A 21,214-nucleotide genomic window follows, 5' to 3' on the forward strand; every position below is an offset into this window, starting at 1 on the left:
TTTTGACACTTTGGTATTAAGTCCAGTGACATGTAAATCCTGTCGAGGCGAGCATGACTAATACCTTGAAAGTGGGTGTATTGCACACTACGTTCACCGTCTAAACACTCCGCCACATCATCTAATGCATATTCATTTATCAGTCGTGACAATAAGTCTGTACTTCTGTCCCTGAAGGCTCGGGTGCTGCTTTTATCGCGAGCCGCCAGAACACAATTGAAATCGCCCATGAGCACTATCTGTTTCTCACTAGTGCAGTAATATTTCAGGCTCTCAAAAAAGGAACACCTATCCTCCAATTCATTAGGTGCATAAACAAAGATAACCCGCCATTCTATATTCTCAAAACCGAAATCACAAATCACGTATCGCCCTGCCTCTCCGGAAGCATAAATCTGCACGTTAAGTCCAGGCAACTTTTTTACAAGAAGGACGCAGAAGTTCCGACTGCATGGCTCACAACGGCATAATACTTCGACGTGAAGCGCTGCACCATGCTCCCGGTCTCTTCCTCTCCCTCGACTTTGGTCTCTTGAACGGCTAGCACATCGATGTCTCTGTCCGTTATAAGGCGCAACACCTGGCTCTGCTTTTTCTTCGTTGCTAACCCTCTAACATTAAGCGTCCCGAATGTCAGAGCAGGGGTTGGATCCATTTTAATATAGAGTGAAGAGACCGAGAGCATTTGCGCTCACCTTTCGCGTCTAGCACCCGGCTAGACGCCTTTGTTTCCGCCGCAGCCCTCCGGTGCGGCTGCATGGTCTTGCAGCGGCGGTGGCTTATCGCTGGCCCGCTTGTCCCCCAGAAAGTTCGGCTTCGGTCTGAGAGAGGACCGCCGGGACTGGACCGTTTTCGTAGGCGGCTCCTCAACGCTTGACGCTGTTGTTTTGTCCTCTCCATCACCAGTCTGGGCGTGAGGCCGTTTGGCCGAGACATTGCCCGCACGAACATTGCACTGTTGCTGTTGCTCCTCGCTGCTCGTCGAGGCCATCATCGCGGGTTCCGTAGCTGCCAAAAAGCCATCTTCGTTCTCCTCAGTATAAGCCCAGACCGCTGCCGAGTGTTTTTCTTCAGGTTGGGTTGCCTCTCTGCCTCACTTGACACGTTTGTGTTTCTGCTAGAAGTCCCAGAAGAGACAGTCGCCGCTTCCGGCTTGCCTACTTCCTCGAGTCCTTTCGCCGCTTCCTCCGCCTCTGATACGTCCATCTGGTGTTCAGCTATCTCCTTCCTCGATGCGAGCCCCGTGGCCACCGCATATGTACGGACACACTCACTGTCGACGTGGCCGTAACGCCTGCATTTTGAACACCGGGGCACCTTGCATCACGTCTAACGTGACCGCTACCACGGCAGCGCAGGCACTGCATAGGCCGCCCAGGTACCACAACAAGTGCCAACTCACCGGCGACTCGCAGCTGGTGAGGTAGGTCATCGGTCTTAATACCGGGTTTCAGTTTCAGGAGAACTGTTCTCGTTGTTGACTCCTTCTCTTTGACGCCTTGGACGCGCCACCGCTCCCGGGTCACCTCGGTTACGTTAACCAAAGCAGCAAAGGCCGTCCGGATGTCGTCGTCGGCCACACCGTGCAACATCCAGTGCAGCCGCAGCTTCACCTGTTGGTCCTCTGGGTCGATGTTGATGCAGCGACGTCCCTTTACTTCTACTTGTTTCAACGCAGCCAGCTTCTTCGTTGCTTCAGCGCTGCAGAGCGTGACAGCCCAAACGTGGTTAATCTGGTACGCCCCCAACGCCACAACATCGGGGAGCGCACCAACGTTGGCGAGGGCATCGCGAAAATCTTCCACTTTGTACGGCCTATTGCGCACATCGCCGTGCAAAAACACGGTGTTTAAAACAACACGTCCTGTAGGCAGCGTCGGCAAAATAAACTCATAGTCTTTATTATCCGTATTAAGATTCCTGTTTCCGCGGCCGGCAAGGGCCGCTGTCGCCGCTCCGCTGGAGCTCATGATTCCGCGACCGTCACGCTCGGTGGCCGGAAGTAGAATGCACTTTGCCATCCTGACACTGTTCTAGCCTGATTTTAGTTGCTGCACTACACTGCATTCTCGAAGAATGGCAAAAATAAATGTGTCAGAAGTGGGATTCGAACCTACGCCTACAACCGTGGACCAGAGGGCTCGGTTCGATCGCATAGCGAGCAAAGTACTAAACCTTGAGTCTGGCGCCTTAGACCACTCGGCCATCCTGACACTGTTCTAACCTGATTTTAGTTGCTGCACTACACTGCATTCTCGAAGTATGGCAAAAAATAAATGTGTCTGAAGTGGGATTCGAACCCACGCCCACATCCGTGGACCAGAAGGCTCGGTTCGATCGCATAGCGAGCAAAGTACTAAACCTTGAGTCTGGCGCCTTAGACCACTCGGCCATCCTGACACTGTTCTAGCCTGATTTTAGTTGCTGCACTACACTGCATTCTCGAAGTATGGCAAAAAATAAATGTGTCTGAAGTGGGATTCGAACCCACGCCCACATCCGTGGACCAGAAGGCTCGGTTCGATCGCATAGCGAGCAAAGTACTAAACCTTGAGTCTGGCGCCTTAGACCACTCGGCCATCCTGACACTGTTCTAGCCTGATTTTAGTTGCTGCACTACACTGCATTCTCGAAGTATGGCAAAAAATAAATGTGGCTGAAGTTGGATTCGAACCCACGCCCACAAACGTGGACCAGAAGGCTCGGTTCGATCGCATAGCGAGCAAAGTACTAAACCTTGAGTCTGGCGCCTTAGACCACTCGGCCATCCTGACTTTTTTTTTCTTTATTGCCTGGCTTTGACACAAATACACCGCACTGGAACTCAAAACAACATGAACATAGGAATAATATATGTACACAAAGCTAGTTCGCGTTGCCTAACCCCCCTGAGGGGCAGGCATTGCCATGTTAAAATTCCTTGAGCACCGTCAACGGTTCCAGCTTTGACAGCCACTCAGGAGCACATGGTTGCAATTTAAGCACTTCGAGCCACCGCTGCACACTTTCACGGAAATACATGCGGGCTGGCCGTGCATCTGGATCGCAGTGATAACCAGCCATTCGTGCGCGCCATATACTGTGGAGGCACATTAACATAACCTGGTCTAACGGCATATCATCGTGGTTATCCAATGGAATACCTAATGCCATGGGAATCAAGTGGCAACTGTTTTTTTACTGTCCTTTGCAGAACATCCCACAAATATACTCCCTCCCAGCAATGCAAAAACACATGATCTATTGTCTCTGGCTTTTTGCAGATGAGACATTGGGCCCCCCACGGTAGGAACATGCCCTTTTCCTCCATAAATGATTTTACACACAAAGTACCGGTATGTAGCATAAAGAAAAACGTTTTAGCTCCCGTAGAAACTTGCATTTTCTTTACGCGTTTTAATACATTACTTCCTGTGCCTAAATAGTATAAAGCTCTGTACAAGAGCACCGGGAACACCACTTCACAAACATCCTTGTATAATGTTCTCCTGTTAACATTACTTAAATACACTTTCGAAAAACGTGCGCTTAAGAATTTCACGCTCACAACAATTTCCCTAAAGAATCCAAAAAGAGAACCCGGCATACCTTGAGTATAAACTACGAAATCAGCCAACGCTCGACCAAGTTTTTGTTGACAAACTGTGCGCAGGAATGGATCGCTGGCATCCCTAAAAAACGTAAACCGGTTGACAATCTGTCGCACAAAGAAATGACCCAGACCAAGCCCCCCATGCTTCACCTGCCGGAACAAATTTGTTCGAATGCACCTCTCCCAACTCGAGACCCAAACAAACACCGCAAAAACTCGATGCAATTTTTGCACATTTACACGGGAGCAATGCAACACTTGCATTACATACCATAACTTACTAATTAAAAACAGGTTGCAAACTGCGGGTCTTGCAAATATTGATAATTGAGCGCTTTTCCAATTCTCCGCTTTTTCACGGGTTTCTCTGACCTGCTCTAGCCAATATGGCTCGCTTTCCTTGTAAAATTCCAAGGGCACACCCAAGTACTTTGCAGGCGTTGTAACCCACGACACATTAGCGAAGCTGTCGGGGGTCAGTTGCGATTCTCCGTGCCAAACTCCCAGGCACTTACCCCAGTTAACTTTACTCCCTGTGACTTTGCTAAAATGTTTTACCACATCCACTGTCCTCTTTATACTCTCTTTATTCACACAAAATACCGCAACGTCATCTGCGTAAGCCAACAATTTGACTTCTGACTCCGGCAGTCGAAAACCATCAATGTCATTGTTTTGTAGGATGCTTAAACACAATGTTTCAATATAAATGCCGAACAAAAGAGGGCTGAGGGGGCAACCTTGGCGCACCGAACGTCGTACGTTGATGGGGGCCCCCAGTGACTTATTGACAATTAATCTCGTAGTGCAGTTACGGTACGCCAAGGCCACTCCCTCTCGAATAACAGAGCCGACATTAGCATAGTCTAATATACTGAACAGAATAGTATGTGCCACACAATCAAAAGCTTTCTCTAAGTCCAACTGCAGTAACGCAACACATGCATGAGTTGCATCGCAGCATTCGAGCACAGTTCTCGTTTTGTGAATGTTCTGAAAGAAAGATCGCCCTTTGATACCGCACGTTTGGTGAGGGCCCACTAGTTCGCATATAACCGTTTGTAGTCTGCCAGCAAGCACCTTCATATAAATCTTGTAATCAACGTTTGTCGGAGCAATGGGCCTGTAAGACAACAACTGCCTAAGCTTATCTGGTTGGTCAGTTTTCGGAATAAGTATTGTGTGCGACGATCCGAAAGACGCAGGCAGTGCCTTCAGTTCGTACGCTTCATTAAATAAGGCACACAACAAAGGAGATAGCTGTTCCTTGAACGCTTTATAAAAAGCCGCACTCAGGCCATCAGGCCCGGGTGATTTCCCCGGGGTTAAATTTTCTATTGCCTGCTGCACTTCTTTTTCGCTTATTGGCCGCTCCAGTCTTTCTTTTTGTTCGTCATCAATTTTTGGCATCGCGTCAAGAAAGGATTCTTTAAAACGGTCCAAATTAACCTCTCGGGACGAAAATAGCTCTTCATAACACTCCCGGAAAGCTTTCGCGATTCCTTCGTTATCGGTTTCTGTGCGTCCTGCCCAATCTACCTCTGCCACGTGATTTCGCCTTGCATTTCCTTTTTCTATTCCCAACGATCTTTTTGTCGGCGTCTCATCCATGGCCAATTTTTCCGCTCTCGCACGCACCAGTGCTCCGCGATAACTGTCTTCGTCATTCAGTTCAAGTCTGTTTTATTTTCCTAACGTCGTCCATGTATAACCCTGGTGTGTTACACTCCAGGGCTAACAATTTATCTAGCAAAGATCTTAAATGCATGCCATTTTGTTTTTCTTGAAACCGTATGCAGGTGGATTTTTCTATAGCTTTGATTTTAATTTGTTGCTTACAAAGTTACCATTCTTGACCCAGTTCGTGGGTGTCCTCCTGACAAATCTTACCAATTTCTTCTTCTACTACTCTGGTGAATTGCTCGTCATTCAGCAGTTTATTATTTAACTTCCACAATTCCCAATTAAAACCGCTACCTCCCTTTCTTGTTCCAATTGTACACTGAACCATGCAGTGATCTGAGTACGTTACCGCCAAAACATAATAATCCTGGCATTTTGGGGCACGTTCTGCGGACACATAAATCCTGTCAAGGCGGGCGTGGCTAGCACCCTGAAAATGAGTATACTGAACCAGTCGCTCGCTCCTGAGACACTCTGCAACGTCTTCCAGTGCAAACTCGTCAATCAAGCGCGAAAGTACCTCTGTGCTACGATCCCTAAATGTACGATGGCTAGTTTTGTCACCGGAGCTCAGTACACAATTGAAATCTCCCAGGAAGACAAGTTGCTTTTCCGTTTTTAAATACCCTTCAACAAAATCAAACAAAGCAGCCCTCTCATCAACTACCGTAGGTGCATATATTGTGAGCATTGTGTGGCGCTTCATCTTCCACACTGCTGAACGTGCTGCTTCATCTTCATCCTGCTCCCTCTTGTAGATACCCATCGTCATCGCGGAGTGTGTTTGGCTGCAGTGTGCGACCAAGGCTTCAGGTCTGTAATAAAGCCTGGTTCCCCAAGTCCGACCTTCGCGTTACCTTACACGTGGTGGAGGTGCGCCTTGATTTCCCCGCTGCTTCGTCACCTGCATCCACCTGGAGCTTCGTTCTGGCCGCCGTTTGACCCCGACCACCATCGTCATGACACAAGAGGGCCACTCCGCTATTCCGGCTGCTACCAACTCGACTCCAGCTCCCCTTGCCACTTGGACTGTCAGTAGCCGTCAGCGCGACCCGCAGATGTTCGCCGGTCTCCGCGGCGACGACGCTGATGACTGGCTCGACAGCTACGACCGGGTCAGTGCTTTCAACCGATGGGACGATTCTCTTAAATTAATTAATGTGTCCTTTTATTTGACGGATGTGGCCAAAACGTGGTTTCTAAATCATGAGTCGACGATTCCCGACTGGGCTACCTTTAAACAAAAGTTACGCCAGATTTTCTGCGCTCCTACTGTTCGCACGGAGTCCGCCAAGAAGAAGCTAGAAGCCCGACTTCAGCGGCCTAATGAGACCTACACCTCTTATATAGAAGATGTACTTTCACTTTGTCGGCGCATCAATGACACAATGCCAGAGGCCGAGCGGGTTCGGCACGTCCTTAAAGGTATTGGGCCACTCGCCTACAACGCCCTGGCCGTGCAGAACCCTACCACAATCGATGCCATCATATCCACTTGTCAACGCCTTGACGAACTACAGTCAATACGCCTGCAGCCTGATCCCACTTCATTTGGTTTCACTGCCGAAGCTGACCTCCGTGTGCTTATTCGCGAATTAATTCGTGAAGAGCTCTCGGCTCAAAGTAATTTGTGCCGCCCTGCATCTGAGCCACATAATTCAAGTGCCGGCCTGCGTAGCATTGTTAAAGAAGAGCTGGCCTCAATGACCTATTCCCCGCCAACATCGGTCGCTCCTACCATTTGTCAGGTGCCAACGTACGCCCAGATCACGTCCTTGCCGCCCGCAGTTGGAGCGCCTACGCCACCGGCGCCTACCACTGCTCATGTCGCTGCATTGGCACCACCTGCCGCAGCGCCGACATACTACCCCAACTGGCGCCCAGCCCGCCCTGTGTGTTATTACTGCGGGTACCGAGGCCATATTTCCCGCTTCTGTCGTCGCAGGCTCCAGAATGAACGCCGCGGCTACGAATCATTTGAAGCAGACTACCCTCCTCGCTTTTCCGGCTCTAACCACCGTTCATTCCCCGATTATCCCCGACGTTCATCACCCCCGCCAGAAAGCCCCGCTCCGCCTGCTGGTTACAGGCCTTCAAGACGCCGTTCTCTTTCGCCTTTTCGCCGCTCAGCCTCGCCTCTCCGTCAAGCTTCTCTGACGACCCCCCGCCTGTCGGAAAACTGACCACTGCAGTTTTAGGAGGGAAAACTGCACTCTTCGGCCATCCCAAAAATCCTCCGGAACGTCCCTGGAATATTATTTTAGTGCGGGTTGAAGGATTATCTGTTGAAGCTTTGGTTGACACGGGCGCCGCTGTTTCTGTGATACACACTGACTTGTGCTCCCGCTTGCGAAAAGTGAAAACGCCTTATGATGGACCTGAACTCCGTGGAGCTAATGGTGCAATAATTCGGCCTTCTGCTAAGTGTACTGTGCGAGTTTTTGTTGACGGTGTCCGCCACCATGTACAATTTGCCGTGATGTCACCGTGCGCTCACCCAATTATTTTAGGCTGGGATTTTCTGTCTGCCGCATCAGCCAGCATTTCGTGTCGCGACAGGATCATTTACATGAACGAGAGCGATCCGTCTTCTGAACATCCCGAGCCCCGTTATCGCCTGCTTGCCGCTACTAACTCAGTGTTGCCCCCTGGATGCGGACAACTTGTCGCGCTTACTTCTGCTGACATTGATAACGGAGATGTGCTAATCGTGCCTTCTGATCGCCATCTGACCCGCGGAATCGCGCTACCACCAAGTCTTGTTCGGTTTGAGCATGGCACAGCGCTTGTCGCTGCTTCGAACACTTCCCCAGAGCCCATTGTGCTGACTAAAGGGACATGTTTTCCTTGTGTCCTGGACATTCACCCGGTGTCCCTCACCACCCTTACCACCCCCCCTTCCTCACCAGCAGCTTCTTCCGATGCTTCTCTCTGTGTTCTCTTTGGCACCATCAATCCTGACCTTCCTGCGACTCACCGCCAAGCTTTGCAGGAATTACTTCGAAAACACCAAGCCTCCTTTGATGTAACTTCTCCGACCTTGGGCCGAACGTCTTCTGCACAGCACCGCATTATTACAGAAGGTACTTCTATTGTTAGCCGCCGCCCTTACCGTGTTTCCTTATCAGAACGTAAAATCATAGAAGATAATGTGAATGATATGCTCCGGCGAGACATTATTCGGCCATCAGCTAGCCCCTGGTCATCTCCGGTCGTCTTGGTCAAAAAAAAGGATGGGTCCGTGCGTTTTTGCGTTGATTACCGCGCACTTAACAAAGTCACTCGAAAAGATGTTTACCCTATGCCACGAATTGACGACTCCCTCGACTGTCTTCAGGGCGCCGAATATTTCTCCACTTTGGATTTGCGTTCCGGTTACTGGCAGATACCGATGCACGAAGCCGACAAAGAAAAAACAGCATTCGCTACTCCCGATGGGCTTTACGAATTCAATGTCATGCCTTTTGGACTTTGTAATGCCCCCGCTACGTTTGAGCGCATGATTGACACTGTTCTTAGAGGACTTAAGTGGAAAACATGCTTGTGCTACCTGGACGACATAGTTATTTTCTCTGCGACTTTTTCTGATCATTTATGCCGCCTTGATCAAGTATTAACGTGCCTGGCATCCGCCGGTCTCCAGCTGAACACAAAAAAGTGTAATTTCGCCAAGAAAGAAATCAAGATTCTGGGCCACCTCGTCAGCCGCGATGGCATTCGACCCGACCCTGACAAGCTTGCTGCAGTTTTGAACTTTGCACGCCCTCAGCGGACTAAGGAACTACGCAGTTTCCTTGGCCTGTCTTCGTACTTTCGCCGTTTCATTCGAAATTTCGCTACCATTGCTGCACCGCTCCACCGCCTCCTTACAGACCGTACTACTTTCAATTGGTCCAAAGAATGCGAAAAAGCTTTCCAAACCCTAAAGAATGCCCTCACTTCGGACCCTGTTCTCGCTCACTTCGACGACACTGCTGCCACCATTCTTCACACCGATGCCAGCAGCCTCGGAATCGGCGCCATACTTCTGCAACGTGATACCGCTTCTCGGGAAAAGGTAATTGCGTTTGCCAGTCGAACTCTAACACTAGCGGAACGCAACTACACCATCACTGAGCAAGAGTGCCTAGCCGTCGTTTGGGCAGTTCAGAAATTCCGCCCCTACCTCTACGGCCGCCATTTCACGATCGTTACCGATCACCACGCTCTGTGCTGGTTATCAACCCTCAAAAATTTGACTGGACGCCTGGGCCGTTGGATTCTGCGTTTGCAGGAGTACCACTTTGATGTCATATTCAAATCGGGACGCAAACATCGAGATGCCGATGCTCTTTCCCGCTGCCCGCTATCAGAATCGCCACCTAGTGCTTCCTCGAGCCTTCCTGCGTGCACCCTCGACGTCCCAATGTCGTCCAGAGCCCCAACCTTAACCTGTGCTACTCTTGCCGCTGCTCCAGATCGCTACGCCATTATTTCAAACCAGCGAGCAGATCCCTACTGTATTTCCCTAATCAACCTTCTCACCGGTGCTTCTCACCCTCCTACCGCTAGGATGCGCAGGCAACTCCAAAAGTTCAAACTTGACAACGGCGTGCTCTCCCGTTATATTTATTGCTCCGAAGGCACCCGTTGGGTCCCCGTTATTCCGAGAGCGCTTCGCACCCGTATCCTGGCGGCTTTCCACGATGATGCTACAGCCGGTCACTTAGGCTTTCATAAAACTTACCACCGCGTGAAAGCCCGTTTCTTCTGGCCAGGCCTCGCCTCAAGTGTGGCAAAATACGTCGCCTCTTGTCTGCCATGTCAGCGCCGCAAACGGTCCACTTCTCCTCCTGCTGGCCTACTACAGCCGCTACCTTGCCCTGCTACTCCTTTTGCCGTTGTTGGCATAGACTTATACGGGCCACTTCCATTGTCCGCACGAGGTAATCGCTGGATCGTCACCGCCGTCGACCACCTAACACGCTACGCTGAGACCGCTTCCCTGCCTAATGGCTCAGCACATGAGGTCGCGACCTTCTTTTTGGAATCGCTCGTACTGCGCCATGGGGCCCCTCAAGTGCTTCTCAGCGATCGTGGTCGGACATTTCTGTCGAAGATTGTAGCCGAAGTTATTGAAGCCTCAACCACACATCACAAATTGACCTCCAGCTATCACCCGCAGACCAATGGGTTGACTGAGCGGTTCCACCGCACGCTTTCTGACATGTTGTCTATGTATGTCGACCAGGACCACCGAAACTGGGACATAATACTTCCTTTTGTTACGTTCGCCTACAATACGGCTGTACAGCGGACCACAGGTTACACCCCGTTTTTCCTCGTTTACGGCCGTTCTCCCGCTACCTTTCTTGACGCCTCTTTTCTTTCTACACATGCCAGTTCCTCATCCTCTCTTCCTGACCAGTTCCTTTCCCGAGTGGCCAAATCACGCCGGCTTGCTCGCGTCAACACGGAAGCTAGCCAGGAAGACCGCAAGTACCGCTATGATGCAACCCATCGCCAAGTTTCGTTCCGTCCCGGCGACGAGGTGTTACTTTGGACCCCATTACGCACTCCTGGCCTTTGTGACAAGTTACAGCACCGTTACATTGGACCTTACACAGTTCTTGCAAAAACCTCCCCGGTCAACTATCGCGTCTCCCCTGTTTACCCTCCTCCGGACTGTCGTTACCGTGGCACTGAAGTTGTCCACGTTTCACGTATGAAACCTTTTGTTCGGCGCATTCCTGCGGACTAATTGCGGCCAGGCTGGCCGCTTGAACTGCGCGGGCGAAATAGTGTGAGCATTGTGTGGCGCTTCATCTTCCACACTGCTGAACGTGCTGCTTCATCTTCATCCTGCTCCCTCTTGTAGATACCCATCGTCATCGCGGAGTGTGTTTGGCTGCAGTGTGCGACCAAGGCTTCAGGTCTGTAATAAAGCCTGGTTCCCCAAGTCCGACCTTCGCGTTACCTTACAATATACAAACAGCACGCCACTCCGCCGAGCAAAAACTAAAATCGAGGACCACATCCCGACACGACGGAAAAGAAGCATGCGACTGCACTACAAGACCCGGCAACTTCTTCACAAACAGGACGCATCCAGCAGAAGTACCGACTGCATGGCTGACAACTGCGTAACACCGCGACGTGAAAGGCTGCACCATGCTCTCGGTCTCTTGTTCACCCTCGACTTTTGTCTCTGGAACTCCAAGTATATCGATATCATTTTCATTTAAAAGGCGCAGGACTTGGCTCTGCTTCCTTTTCGCTGCTAGACCTCTCACGTTAAGGGTCGCAATCTTTAGTGACAGTTCATAAGCCATTTTCTTAGAGTGAAAAGAGGCCAAGAGCTTGGTGCTTACCTTTCACGTCTAGCATGGCGCTAGACGCTTTCGTTGACGCCAGAGCCATGAGGTTGGACTGGCAGACCTTGTGACAGGGGCGGCTTTTCGGCAGCTCTCCTTTCCGCCGAGACATTCGGTCTTGGTTTGAAGGTCGCCCTCCTCCCTATTGGCGTTTTTATCGGCGGCTCGTCGTTGCTAGCTGCCTCTGCCTTGCTTGTCTCACTTGTGCTCTCGTCGTGGGCACGCTTCGCAGGGCCTTGGACGTTGGTCGCTCGGCCGCTGTTTTTTTCAAGGGTTTCCTGTCGGCCCGCAGACTCCGGAAGTTCAGTTTTTGAGCTCTCGGCATCGCTCACCCTTTCTTCCTCTGACGGTCCGTTGTTCGGTAGCTTGACTTCCTTGTCTGGCCTGCTGAGTATCTCGTCGCCGCCCCCCGGGGACACTAACATGCCTGTCGTTGCTGCTAGCTTTTCATCTTCTCCGACCCCTTTTGCGGCCTCTTCTGTCTCTGCCACATCCATTTGGTGCTCAGTCATGTCTGCCCTCGCTGTTGGTGCAGTAGCGACTGCATACGTGCACACGCAATCTTCCTCGGCGTGGCCAAAACGCTTACATGTCGAGCAACGCGGAATCTTACATTCCCGGCGCACATGACCGGTCCCGCGGCAGCGCAGGCACTGCATTGGCCGCCCAGGCACCACAACAAGGGCCAACTCCCCTGCTACTCTTATCTGGTGAGGCAGGTCATCTATCTTAATCCCGGGCTTCAAATTCAAGAGCACGGTTCGCGTTGTGGAGCCCTTTTCGTGCACGCCCTGGACTCGCCACCGCTCACGGGTCACTTCGGTCACCTCACCGAAAGCCGCAAAAGCAGTTCGGATGTCCTCTTCCGCCACGCCATGCAACATCCAGTGGAGCCGTAGCTTCACCTGTTGATCCTCCGGGTCAATGATGATGCACCGTCGACCTTTCACTTGAAGCTCCTTGAAGGCTACCAGCCGCTTGGTTGCTTCAGTGCTGCTCAAAGTCGCCGCCCAGACATGGTTAATTTGGTAAGCCCCCAAGGCCACCACGTCTGGGAGCGTACCATTCTTGGCCAGGACGTCCCGGAAATCTTCAACCCTGAAGGGTCGCACGCGTACGTCTCCGTGCAAAAAAACTGTGTTGAAAACAACACGTCCGGTGGGCAGATGCGGCAAAATGAGCTGATATTCCTTATCATCGTTTGCGTTAAGCCTGTTACCGCGGCCAGCCTGGGCCGCAATCGCCGCTCCGCCGGACCTCATGATTCTGCGTCCGTACACGCCGGTGGCCGGAAGTAGAATCGACTCGGCCATCCTGACACTGCTCTAGCCTGATTTTAGTTGCTGCACTACGCTTTATTCTCGAAGTATGGAAAAATAAATGTCTCAGAAGTGGGATTCGAACCCACGCCCACATCCGTGGACCAGAAGAATTGGTTCGTTCGCATGGCGAGCAAAGTACTAAACCTTGAGTCTGGCGCCTTAGACCACTCGGCCGTCCTGACACTGTTCTAGCCTGATTTTAGTTGCTGCACTACACTGCATTCTCGAAGTATGGCAAAACTGAATGTGTCAGAAGTGGGATTCGAACCCACGCTCACATCCGTGGACAAGAAGCCTCGGTTCGTTCGCATAGCGAGCAAAGTACTAAACCTTGAGTCTGGCGCCTTAGACCACTCGGCCATCCTTTTTTTTTCTTTATTGCCGGACAATGCACAGTTTACAAGAGATAAAACACGCCAACCTGTCTTGAGCTGGCGAGACAAATTAAAATTTCTTCAGGCACACTAACTCATCAAATACATCGATCCACTCAGGAGGTTCGGGTAATGCCTGATACACTTCTCTCATGTATACCATACTCTGAATGAAATTTTCGCGTACAGAGAGAACATTTGGATCTGCGTGATGCACTGCCATTCTTGTTTGCCACAGACTGTGAAGGCCTAGGAGCATAAGCATGTCATAGGGAATTTCATCACTTTTCACTGTGAGAAACCGGATGCCGTAGGGTGTAATGGGCAGCTGTTTCTTTAGAGTTCGTTGCAATATGTCCCAATGGAAGATAGGGTCCCAGCACTCGATGAAAACGTGTTCAATTGTTTCCTCTTTTTTGCACAATAGACAATTAATTGTCCACGGAACGAATATGCCCTTCTGGTGTAGCCATGCTTTTACGGGGAGGGTGTTCGTGTGTAACTTAAAAAAGAAGGATTTAATGTGAGGTCTAACTGGCATTCTTTTGACCCTCTTCAACACATCCCTTCCTGGGCCTTCACAGTAAATTACTCTGTACAATGGAGCTGGTAGTAGGTTTTCCAGCAAGTCAGCATACAATTTCTTTTTTGTAACAGAACACAGGTAATTCAATGAGAACCGAGCATGCAGCATACGGAAAGAAACCACAACTTCATGAAAGTAGCCAGTCACGCGACGGCCCCTTATATCACTGGTTGTAACAATGAATTCAGAAGCGCTCTCGCTAGTCTAACTTGCATAACTGTGTGCAAAAAACTGTCCCTTTGATCCCATAGAAAAAGAAACGTGACACAATCTGCCTAATAAACAAATGAGATAGGCCCAGGCCTCCATCGCGGACTGAGCGAAAAAGATTAGTGCGGCTGACTCTCTCCCAAGTTGAGCCCCATATAAATACAGCAAAAACTCGGTGCATTTTCTGTACATTGGCACGGCTCATACACAGCACCTGCAGCACGTACCATATTTTAGCTATCAAAAACAAATTGCACACAGTAGCACGCGCAAACATTGAAAGGTCACGACCCTGCCAATTTCCTATCTTCTCCCTCATTCTATCCGTTGCCTCACTCCAGTACTCTGCGGGATTCTGATAGTGCTCGAGTGGTACACCAAGATACGTCGTTGGTGTGGTTATCCAATTCATACATGCAAACCTATCTAGCTTAATGTCCCAGTTGCCATGCCATATGCCAACACTTTTTTCCCAGTTTAACTCTGAACCAGTGAGCTTATAGAACTTCTTAGCAAGATTTACGGCCCCTAATACACTCTAGCGATCTTGACAGAATACGGCTATTTTGTCAGCGTACGCCAGTAATTTTACCTCTGTAGAGTGTATCTTAAAACCTATTATGGCTGTTTGACGAATCACTGCTAAACAAAAAGGTTCAACATAAATAGCAAGCAATAGGGGTGACAGTGGGCATCCTTGTCTTACAGAAGATCGTATAGGCACTCTCTCTGTAAGAGATTTATTTATTATAAGCTGTGCTGCACAATCTTTGTAGGCCATCATTACGTCATCTAAAATGGTGCTGCCAACATTCACATGCCTTAATATGCTGAACAGAATCTCATGTGAAACCCTATCAAATGCTTTCGCCAGGTCGAATTGCAGCATAGCAACTTGACCATCCATGTCATCGCAGCACTCTAACACATTTCTGGCAATGTGCGTATTGGTAAGGATTGTTCGCCCTTTGATACCGCACGTCTGATGCGGCCCGACAAGCTGTTTAATCACGCTTTGCACCCTCTTCGCCAGTACATTCATGAATACTTTGTAATCAGTATTTGTAAGGCTGATAGGCCTGTACGATGTTACTGACAGTAGCTGGTCACGGTCATTCGTTTTTGGGATCAGAACGATATGGGCTGCTCTAAAGGATGGTGGCACCTGACTTTTATTATAGGCCTCATTGAACACGCGGTGCAGTATATATGCCAGCTCATTGGCGAAAGCCTTGTAAAATGCGGCTCCAAGTCCGTCTGGTCCCGGTGACTTGCCTGCAGGCGTTTCCTCGTTAGCAGTCTCAATTTCGCGCACGCTTATCGCTTCCTCCAGCCGTTCTTTGTCGTCATCTTCTATCTTTGGCATATCGGATATAAACTCCGTCATGAAATCGTCACTGACTCGGGTAACGTTGCTAAATAACTCGCTATAATAATCCACGAAAGCTTGCTCTGTCAATTTTTGTTCACCCGTCACCTCGTTTTGATAGCGGATCTGTCTGATTTCATTTTTTGATGCATGCCTTTTCTCGTCGCTTAGAAATCGTTTATTTCGTGCTTCCACAAGCCATAAGCGTTCGCTCCGCGCTCGAATTAGAGCTGCCCTGTATTTTTCGTTTTCTATAACCTCCAGTTCACCTTTGGTTCTTCTTATTTCGGCTGCCACTTTTTCCGGTTCGGAACTCACTGTGTTTACCAAAAATTCCAGCTGGCATTGAAGTTCTTTTTCTTTCTTCATTTCATTTCGACGCTTGATGCTCCCTCTTTCAATCGCAGCCATTTTGAGTTCAGTTTTAAATTATTCCCATGCAAATCCGTAATTTTCTGGCTCATTATTCATTAGCCACCCCAGTTTTTCCTTGGCTCCGTTAACAAAAGCTTCATCATCGAGTAGTTTAGCGTTGAACTTCCAGAGGTTCCAGATGAATCGCTGCTGCTTTAGCTTATTGCCAATGGTGAAACTCACAAGGCAATGATCGGAGAATGAAACAGGTATAACCGTATACCTATTGCAGTGTGGCACCAACGGAAGCGATACGTAAACTGTGTCAAGCCTTGCTTGACTATTTCGCTGGGTGTGCGTGAATTGTGGCCGCCCACCGATCGTTATCGTGCGACCTAGATCTTCCATGTTATAGTCAGCCACTAAGGATAGAAGCAAGTCAGCGCTTCGGTCACTTGTATATACCAGTTTAGACCGATCTTCGGCACAACAAACACAGTTAAAATCTCCAAGCAAAATAACGTACCTGTCACATTGCATATATTGCTTAAGGTCTTCAAAAAAATGACATCGCTCACATACACTGTTGGGAGCATAGACACAAATCAAGCGCCACCCCTTTTTCAGCTAGCGAAAAATCCAAAACGATAAGGCGTCCCGTTTCAGACACAGTAATCATTTCCTCTATAATTCCAACACTTTTACGTATCAACACAACACAGCCAGCAGATTTTCCGACCGCATGACATACACAGATGTTGTAATTGGTTTTAAAAGGCGACACCATACTATCGGTCTGCTCTTGCTTTTCCACCTTTGTCTCTTGTACCGCAATTAAGTCAAGCTCTTTTTCCATGCATAGGCGGCTAAGCTGATATTGCCTTCGCCTCGTTGACAAGCCCCTGACATTAATTGTCGCTACATTTATCGAGTAATTGCAGTTTTTCGCCATTTTAAAGCATGCTTATAGAATCGTGTGATGTCATTATACACATGACTGCCACAACCACATCGTGCGTGTAGTAAAAACTCACGAAATGGTACGAACAAAGAACATCAGGCAAAGTCCTCAACTGTACCTTGAAGGTGCCTCTCGAAGTTCCCTTGAATCCATCCATTTTGACTCAGGAGCGGTTAGGCGCCTCCGACGGCACCGATTCTGTACACTAAATGGGCGTCGCCGCCGGTCTTCGGTCAAGCGGGATGTTCGGTTTTGGGCGTAATGTCGCCCGACGTCCCCCCGTTGTTTTTGCCGGGGGTTCATCATCAGCCGGTTGGCCTTGCTGTCCATCCTGGATATCCGCCTCTTCATGCGTCCTTTTCGTGACAGTACCAGTTGTGCCTGCTCGTTTGAATCCATTGCGCCATCATCGCTTGCCTCCATATCATTGCCTTTTGAAGCTGAAGATCCTTCATCGCTCTCACAGTGTGTTGAAGGCGGCTCCAGTTTAGAAGTCGGGGCAGCTGGAGAATTGCTGGGCTTAGCTTCGTGCTGTACTCCAAACTTTTGCTTTCGAGGCTTTGCATCTTCATTATTCGGTCCTGCTCCTTTAGAGGTTTCCTCGACGTCTGCTTCGTCCATGAGCAGGTCGGTGACATCATCCTTTGCCACTTTATGTGTTACAGAAGCGTACGTCTTCACGCACTGTTCCTCTTCGTGTCCATAACGATGACAAAGAGCGCAGCGCGGAACACGACACTCGCGTCGGATGTGGCCAGTATTGCGACAGCGCAGGCATAACGGGGCCCTGCCCGGCACCACAACCAGAGCAAGTTCACCTGCAATACGGAGCTGATGTGGTAGGTCGTCCTCCGTCACACCTGTCTTCAAAATAATAGTCAACAGGCGCGTCGAGGATGCTTTGTCGTGCACGCCTTGAACACGCCACCGTTCCCGGGTCACTTCCGTCACTTTGCCATACGGCAAAAACGCCGCTCGTATGTCATCGTCCGGCACGTTGTGAAGCATCCAATGTAATTTTATGTGCAGTGCATGATTGGCAGGATCTACCACAAGGCAGCGGCGTTCTTTCACCATCACCTCCTTCCTAGACAAGAGCCTTTTTAAACCGTCTTCATTTCTGAAGGTCACTGCCCATACATGACTCATCTGGTACGCCCCCAGGGCGATAACTTCAGACAGCAAGCCCAGGCTCGCCAATGCATCACGGAAGTTTTCAACCCGGTATGGCCTTGCCCGTACATCGGCATGCAAAAAAATGGTATTCAAAACAACTCGCCCTGTTGGTAGCTGAGGCAGGAGCACATGGTATTCCGATTCATCAGAGTCAGAAATCCTGTTACCGCGGCCCTGGTGGGCCGCTGAAGCCGCTCCTACGGAGCTCATGCTGAACACGTCCGTTCGCTAGCGCGTCCGGAAGTGGAATCGCCACCACTCGGCCATCCAGACATTGTTCTAGCCAAATTTTAGTTGCTGCACTATACTGCGTTCTCGAATTACGGCAAAAATAAACGTGTCAGAAGCGGGATTCGAACCCACGCCCACATCCGTGGACCAGAAGCCTCGGTTAGTTCGCATAGCGAGTAAGGTAGTAAACCTTGAGTCTGGCGCCTTAGACCACTCGGCCATCCTGACATTGTTTTAACCAGATTTTAGTTGCTGCACTACACTGCGTTCTCGAAGTACGGCAAAAATAAACGTGTCAGAAGCGGGATTCGAACCCACGCCCACATCCGTGGACCAGAAGCCTCGGTTAGTTCGCATAGCGAGTAAGGTACTGAATCTTGAGTCTGGCGCCTTAGACCACTCGGCCATCCTGTTTTTTTTTCTTTATTGCCGTACTTTGACAAACACTGCACACACACAAAAAAAACTTCATTCAATCTTGACACCAGCAACCTGCAGAGCTCCTTGACAGGATTTGTCTTGTTTAAAATTCTTTGAGCAGGCTCAAATTTTCCATCCTGGGTAGCCAATCGGGGTTACAGGATTGTGATCTCACCACCTGCACGAATCTGTGCACATTCTCCTTAAAGTACATGCGGGCCGGTCGCGCGTCTGGGTCGCAGTAATAACCCGCCATCCTGGAGCGCCATATACTATGGAGGCCCCAGAGCATTACTTGGTCCAACAGGAAACCATCCTCATTTTGAATGGCCAAAAATCTGATGCCGTACGGATGAAGCGGAAACTCTTTTTTAATGGTTCTTTGTAGAACATCCCAAAGATACACCCCCTCCCAACAGTGAAGAAATACATGATCAATTGTTTCGGGCAGTTTGCATATTAGGCAGTGCGTACCCCATGGTAAAAATAAACCTTTCCCCTCTAAGAACTTTTTAACTGGTAGTGTTTCTGTATGTAATTTGAAGAAGAAAGTTTTTATTCCTGGCTGCACTTGCATTCTTTTAACTCTTTTCAAAACGTCCCCACCGTTGCCTCCATTGTACATGGCTCTGTACACTGGCACTGGAAAAACATCACACAGATCTACGTATAGCTTTTTCCGCTTCACTTCACTTAAGAATTCTGTCGAAAAACACGCTGTAAGAAATTTCACGCTGTCAGCCACTTCTCTAAAATAACCGAAGATTCTCCCTGGTAAACTCTTGGTACTCACAACAAAATCAGGCAAAACGCGGTTCAATCTTAGTTGGCACACAGTTCTTAAGAAAGGGTCACTAACATCTCGGAAGAAGAAAAACCTGTTGACAAGCTGGCGGAGAAATAGATGTCCCAGCCCGAGACCACCGTATTTCACACTTCGAAACAAGTTCGTCCGCTTGCACGGTTCCCAGCTCGATGACCAAAGAAACACAGCTAGAATACGATGTATTTTCTGTACATTTACCCGGGAACAGTGCAACACTTGCATGACATACCAGAGTTTGCCTAAAAAGAACACATTCCACACCATCGCTCTTGCAAAAATTGATAAATATGCCCCCTTCCGTCTATCTGCTTTTTCCTGTATTTCGTTCAGTTCTCCATTCCAGTATGCATCACTATCCCTGTAGCTGTTTAATGGAACTCCTAAGTATTTTGTAGGGTTGTTACCCAGGGCACATTTCCAAAAAACTCTGGGGTCGATGGCCAATTGCCATTCCAAAATCCCTGACACTTTGACCAGTTCACTTTGCTTCCGGCTGCCTTCCTGAAACTGTCTACACACTGCACTGCCTCGCGTATACTATGCTGATCCACAGCACAGACCGCTAGGTCATCCGCGTATGCGAGCAACTTGACTTCAGCTGCCTGCAACTTAAAACCTTTAACTGCCTCGTTTTGGATAATATTCACACATAGTGTCTCTATGTATATGGCAAACAAACCCACGCCCACATTCGTGGACCAGAAGCCTCGGTTAGTTCGCATAGCGAGCAAAGTAACAAACCTTGAGTCTGGCGCCTCAGACCACTCGGCCATCCTGACATTGTTTCAGCCAGATTTTAGTTGCTGCCCTACACTGCGTTCTCGAAGTACGGCAAAAATAAACGTGTCAGAGGTGGGATTCGAACCCACGCCCACATTCGTGGACCAGAAGCCTCGGTTAGTTCGCATAGCGAGTAATGTACTAAACCTTGAGTCTGGCGCCTTGGACCAGTCGGCCATCCTTTATTTTTCTTTTTTTTAGACCGCTCTGCCACGACACCTGTTTTCTTTATTACCCACTTGGCAACTACAAATAACGATAAAAAGTCGCATGGAATTAAAAACACAAGTCACTTTCTTACAGGTTTCTTGTGATAGAATGGATTAAGTGACATGAGCTTGTCCAAGACTGGCGGCCATTACGGGGGTTCAGATTTCCCTCCGAAAACATCACGCGTGTACATTACACTTTCAACAAAGTACTGATGGGCTGGGTGTACGACAACATGCTCATGGCGAACATCCATCCGCGTTTTCCATATACTGTGCATACACAAGACCATTAATAAATCACTGGGCACTTCTCATGGCTGGGCGCAATGAATGTAGCGTATGCCAAACGGCGTTATTGGTAAGTCCTTTTTAATAGTACGCTGTAGCACGTCCCACAAAAAAACCGCATCGTGACAATCAAGAAAAATATGCTCTATGGATTCCACCTTTTTGCAAATTAAACAGTCAGCAGACCAAGGCACGAAAAGGCCTTTGCTTTCCAGCCATGGCTTCACCGGAAGATGCCGGTATGCAATTGAAAAAAGAAAGATTTAGCGGACGATCTGATGGGCATTCTTTTCACTCTTTTCAACACGTCCCGCTCCGGACCCAAAGCATATACAGCGCGATAAAGAGGCACAGGTAAAAAGGTTTCCAATAAATCTTTGTACAGCCGTTTTCGCGTAACAGTACACATATAATCAATTGAAAATCTCGCCTTCCCTATTTGGTAGGACGCGACAACTTCACGAAGAAAAGCACTTA

General features: G+C 49.2%; 1 protein-coding gene, 4 non-coding genes and 2 pseudogenes across 5 annotated transcripts; all 7 read right to left on the reverse strand.

Annotated features, from left to right (window-relative positions):
• Positions 1 to 460: 460 nt before the first annotated feature.
• Positions 461 to 12,140, reverse strand: LOC146193597 (uncharacterized; annotated as a pseudogene).
• Positions 2,093 to 2,213, reverse strand: TRNAL-CAA (transfer RNA leucine (anticodon CAA)). The gene is made up of 2 exons: positions 2,176 to 2,213; positions 2,093 to 2,138 (listed from the first exon to the last, which is right to left on the reverse strand). It is a non-coding gene; the product is annotated as a tRNA-Leu (tRNA).
• Positions 2,280 to 2,400, reverse strand: TRNAL-CAA (transfer RNA leucine (anticodon CAA)). The gene is made up of 2 exons: positions 2,363 to 2,400; positions 2,280 to 2,325 (listed from the first exon to the last, which is right to left on the reverse strand). It is a non-coding gene; the product is annotated as a tRNA-Leu (tRNA).
• TRNAL-CAA (transfer RNA leucine (anticodon CAA)) lies at positions 2,467 to 2,587 on the reverse strand. The gene is made up of 2 exons: positions 2,550 to 2,587; positions 2,467 to 2,512 (listed from the first exon to the last, which is right to left on the reverse strand). It is a non-coding gene; the product is annotated as a tRNA-Leu (tRNA).
• A 1,195-nt stretch (positions 12,141 to 13,335) lies between the features above and the next one.
• LOC146193601 (uncharacterized) lies at positions 13,336 to 14,557 on the reverse strand (annotated as a pseudogene).
• Positions 14,558 to 16,912: 2,355 nt separating this feature from the next.
• On the reverse strand, positions 16,913 to 18,208 carry LOC146193602 (uncharacterized). The gene has a single exon (XM_084600587.1). The coding sequence runs from the start codon at positions 18,188 to 18,190 to the stop codon at positions 16,913 to 16,915; it is 1,278 nt and encodes a 425-aa protein (XP_084456713.1). The 5' UTR covers positions 18,191 to 18,208.
• Positions 18,209 to 18,318: 110 nt separating this feature from the next.
• Positions 18,319 to 18,439, reverse strand: TRNAL-CAA (transfer RNA leucine (anticodon CAA)). Its single transcript has 2 exons — positions 18,402 to 18,439; positions 18,319 to 18,364 (listed from the first exon to the last, which is right to left on the reverse strand). It is a non-coding gene; the product is annotated as a tRNA-Leu (tRNA).
• Positions 18,440 to 21,214: the final 2,775 nt, after the last annotated feature.

Source organism: Amblyomma maculatum, chromosome 4, assembly GCF_055883805.1.
Source record: "Amblyomma maculatum isolate TAMU_Amacu chromosome 4, ASM5588380v1, whole genome shotgun sequence".
NCBI classification, from domain to species: domain Eukaryota; kingdom Metazoa; phylum Arthropoda; class Arachnida; order Ixodida; family Ixodidae; genus Amblyomma; species Amblyomma maculatum.

Bases quoted from the DNA above. Each gene is read 5' to 3' on its own strand.
- LOC146193602 (XM_084600587.1), bottom strand. From the start codon at position 18,190: ATGAGCTCCGTAGGAGCGGCTTCAGCGGCCCACCAGGGCCGCGGTAAC.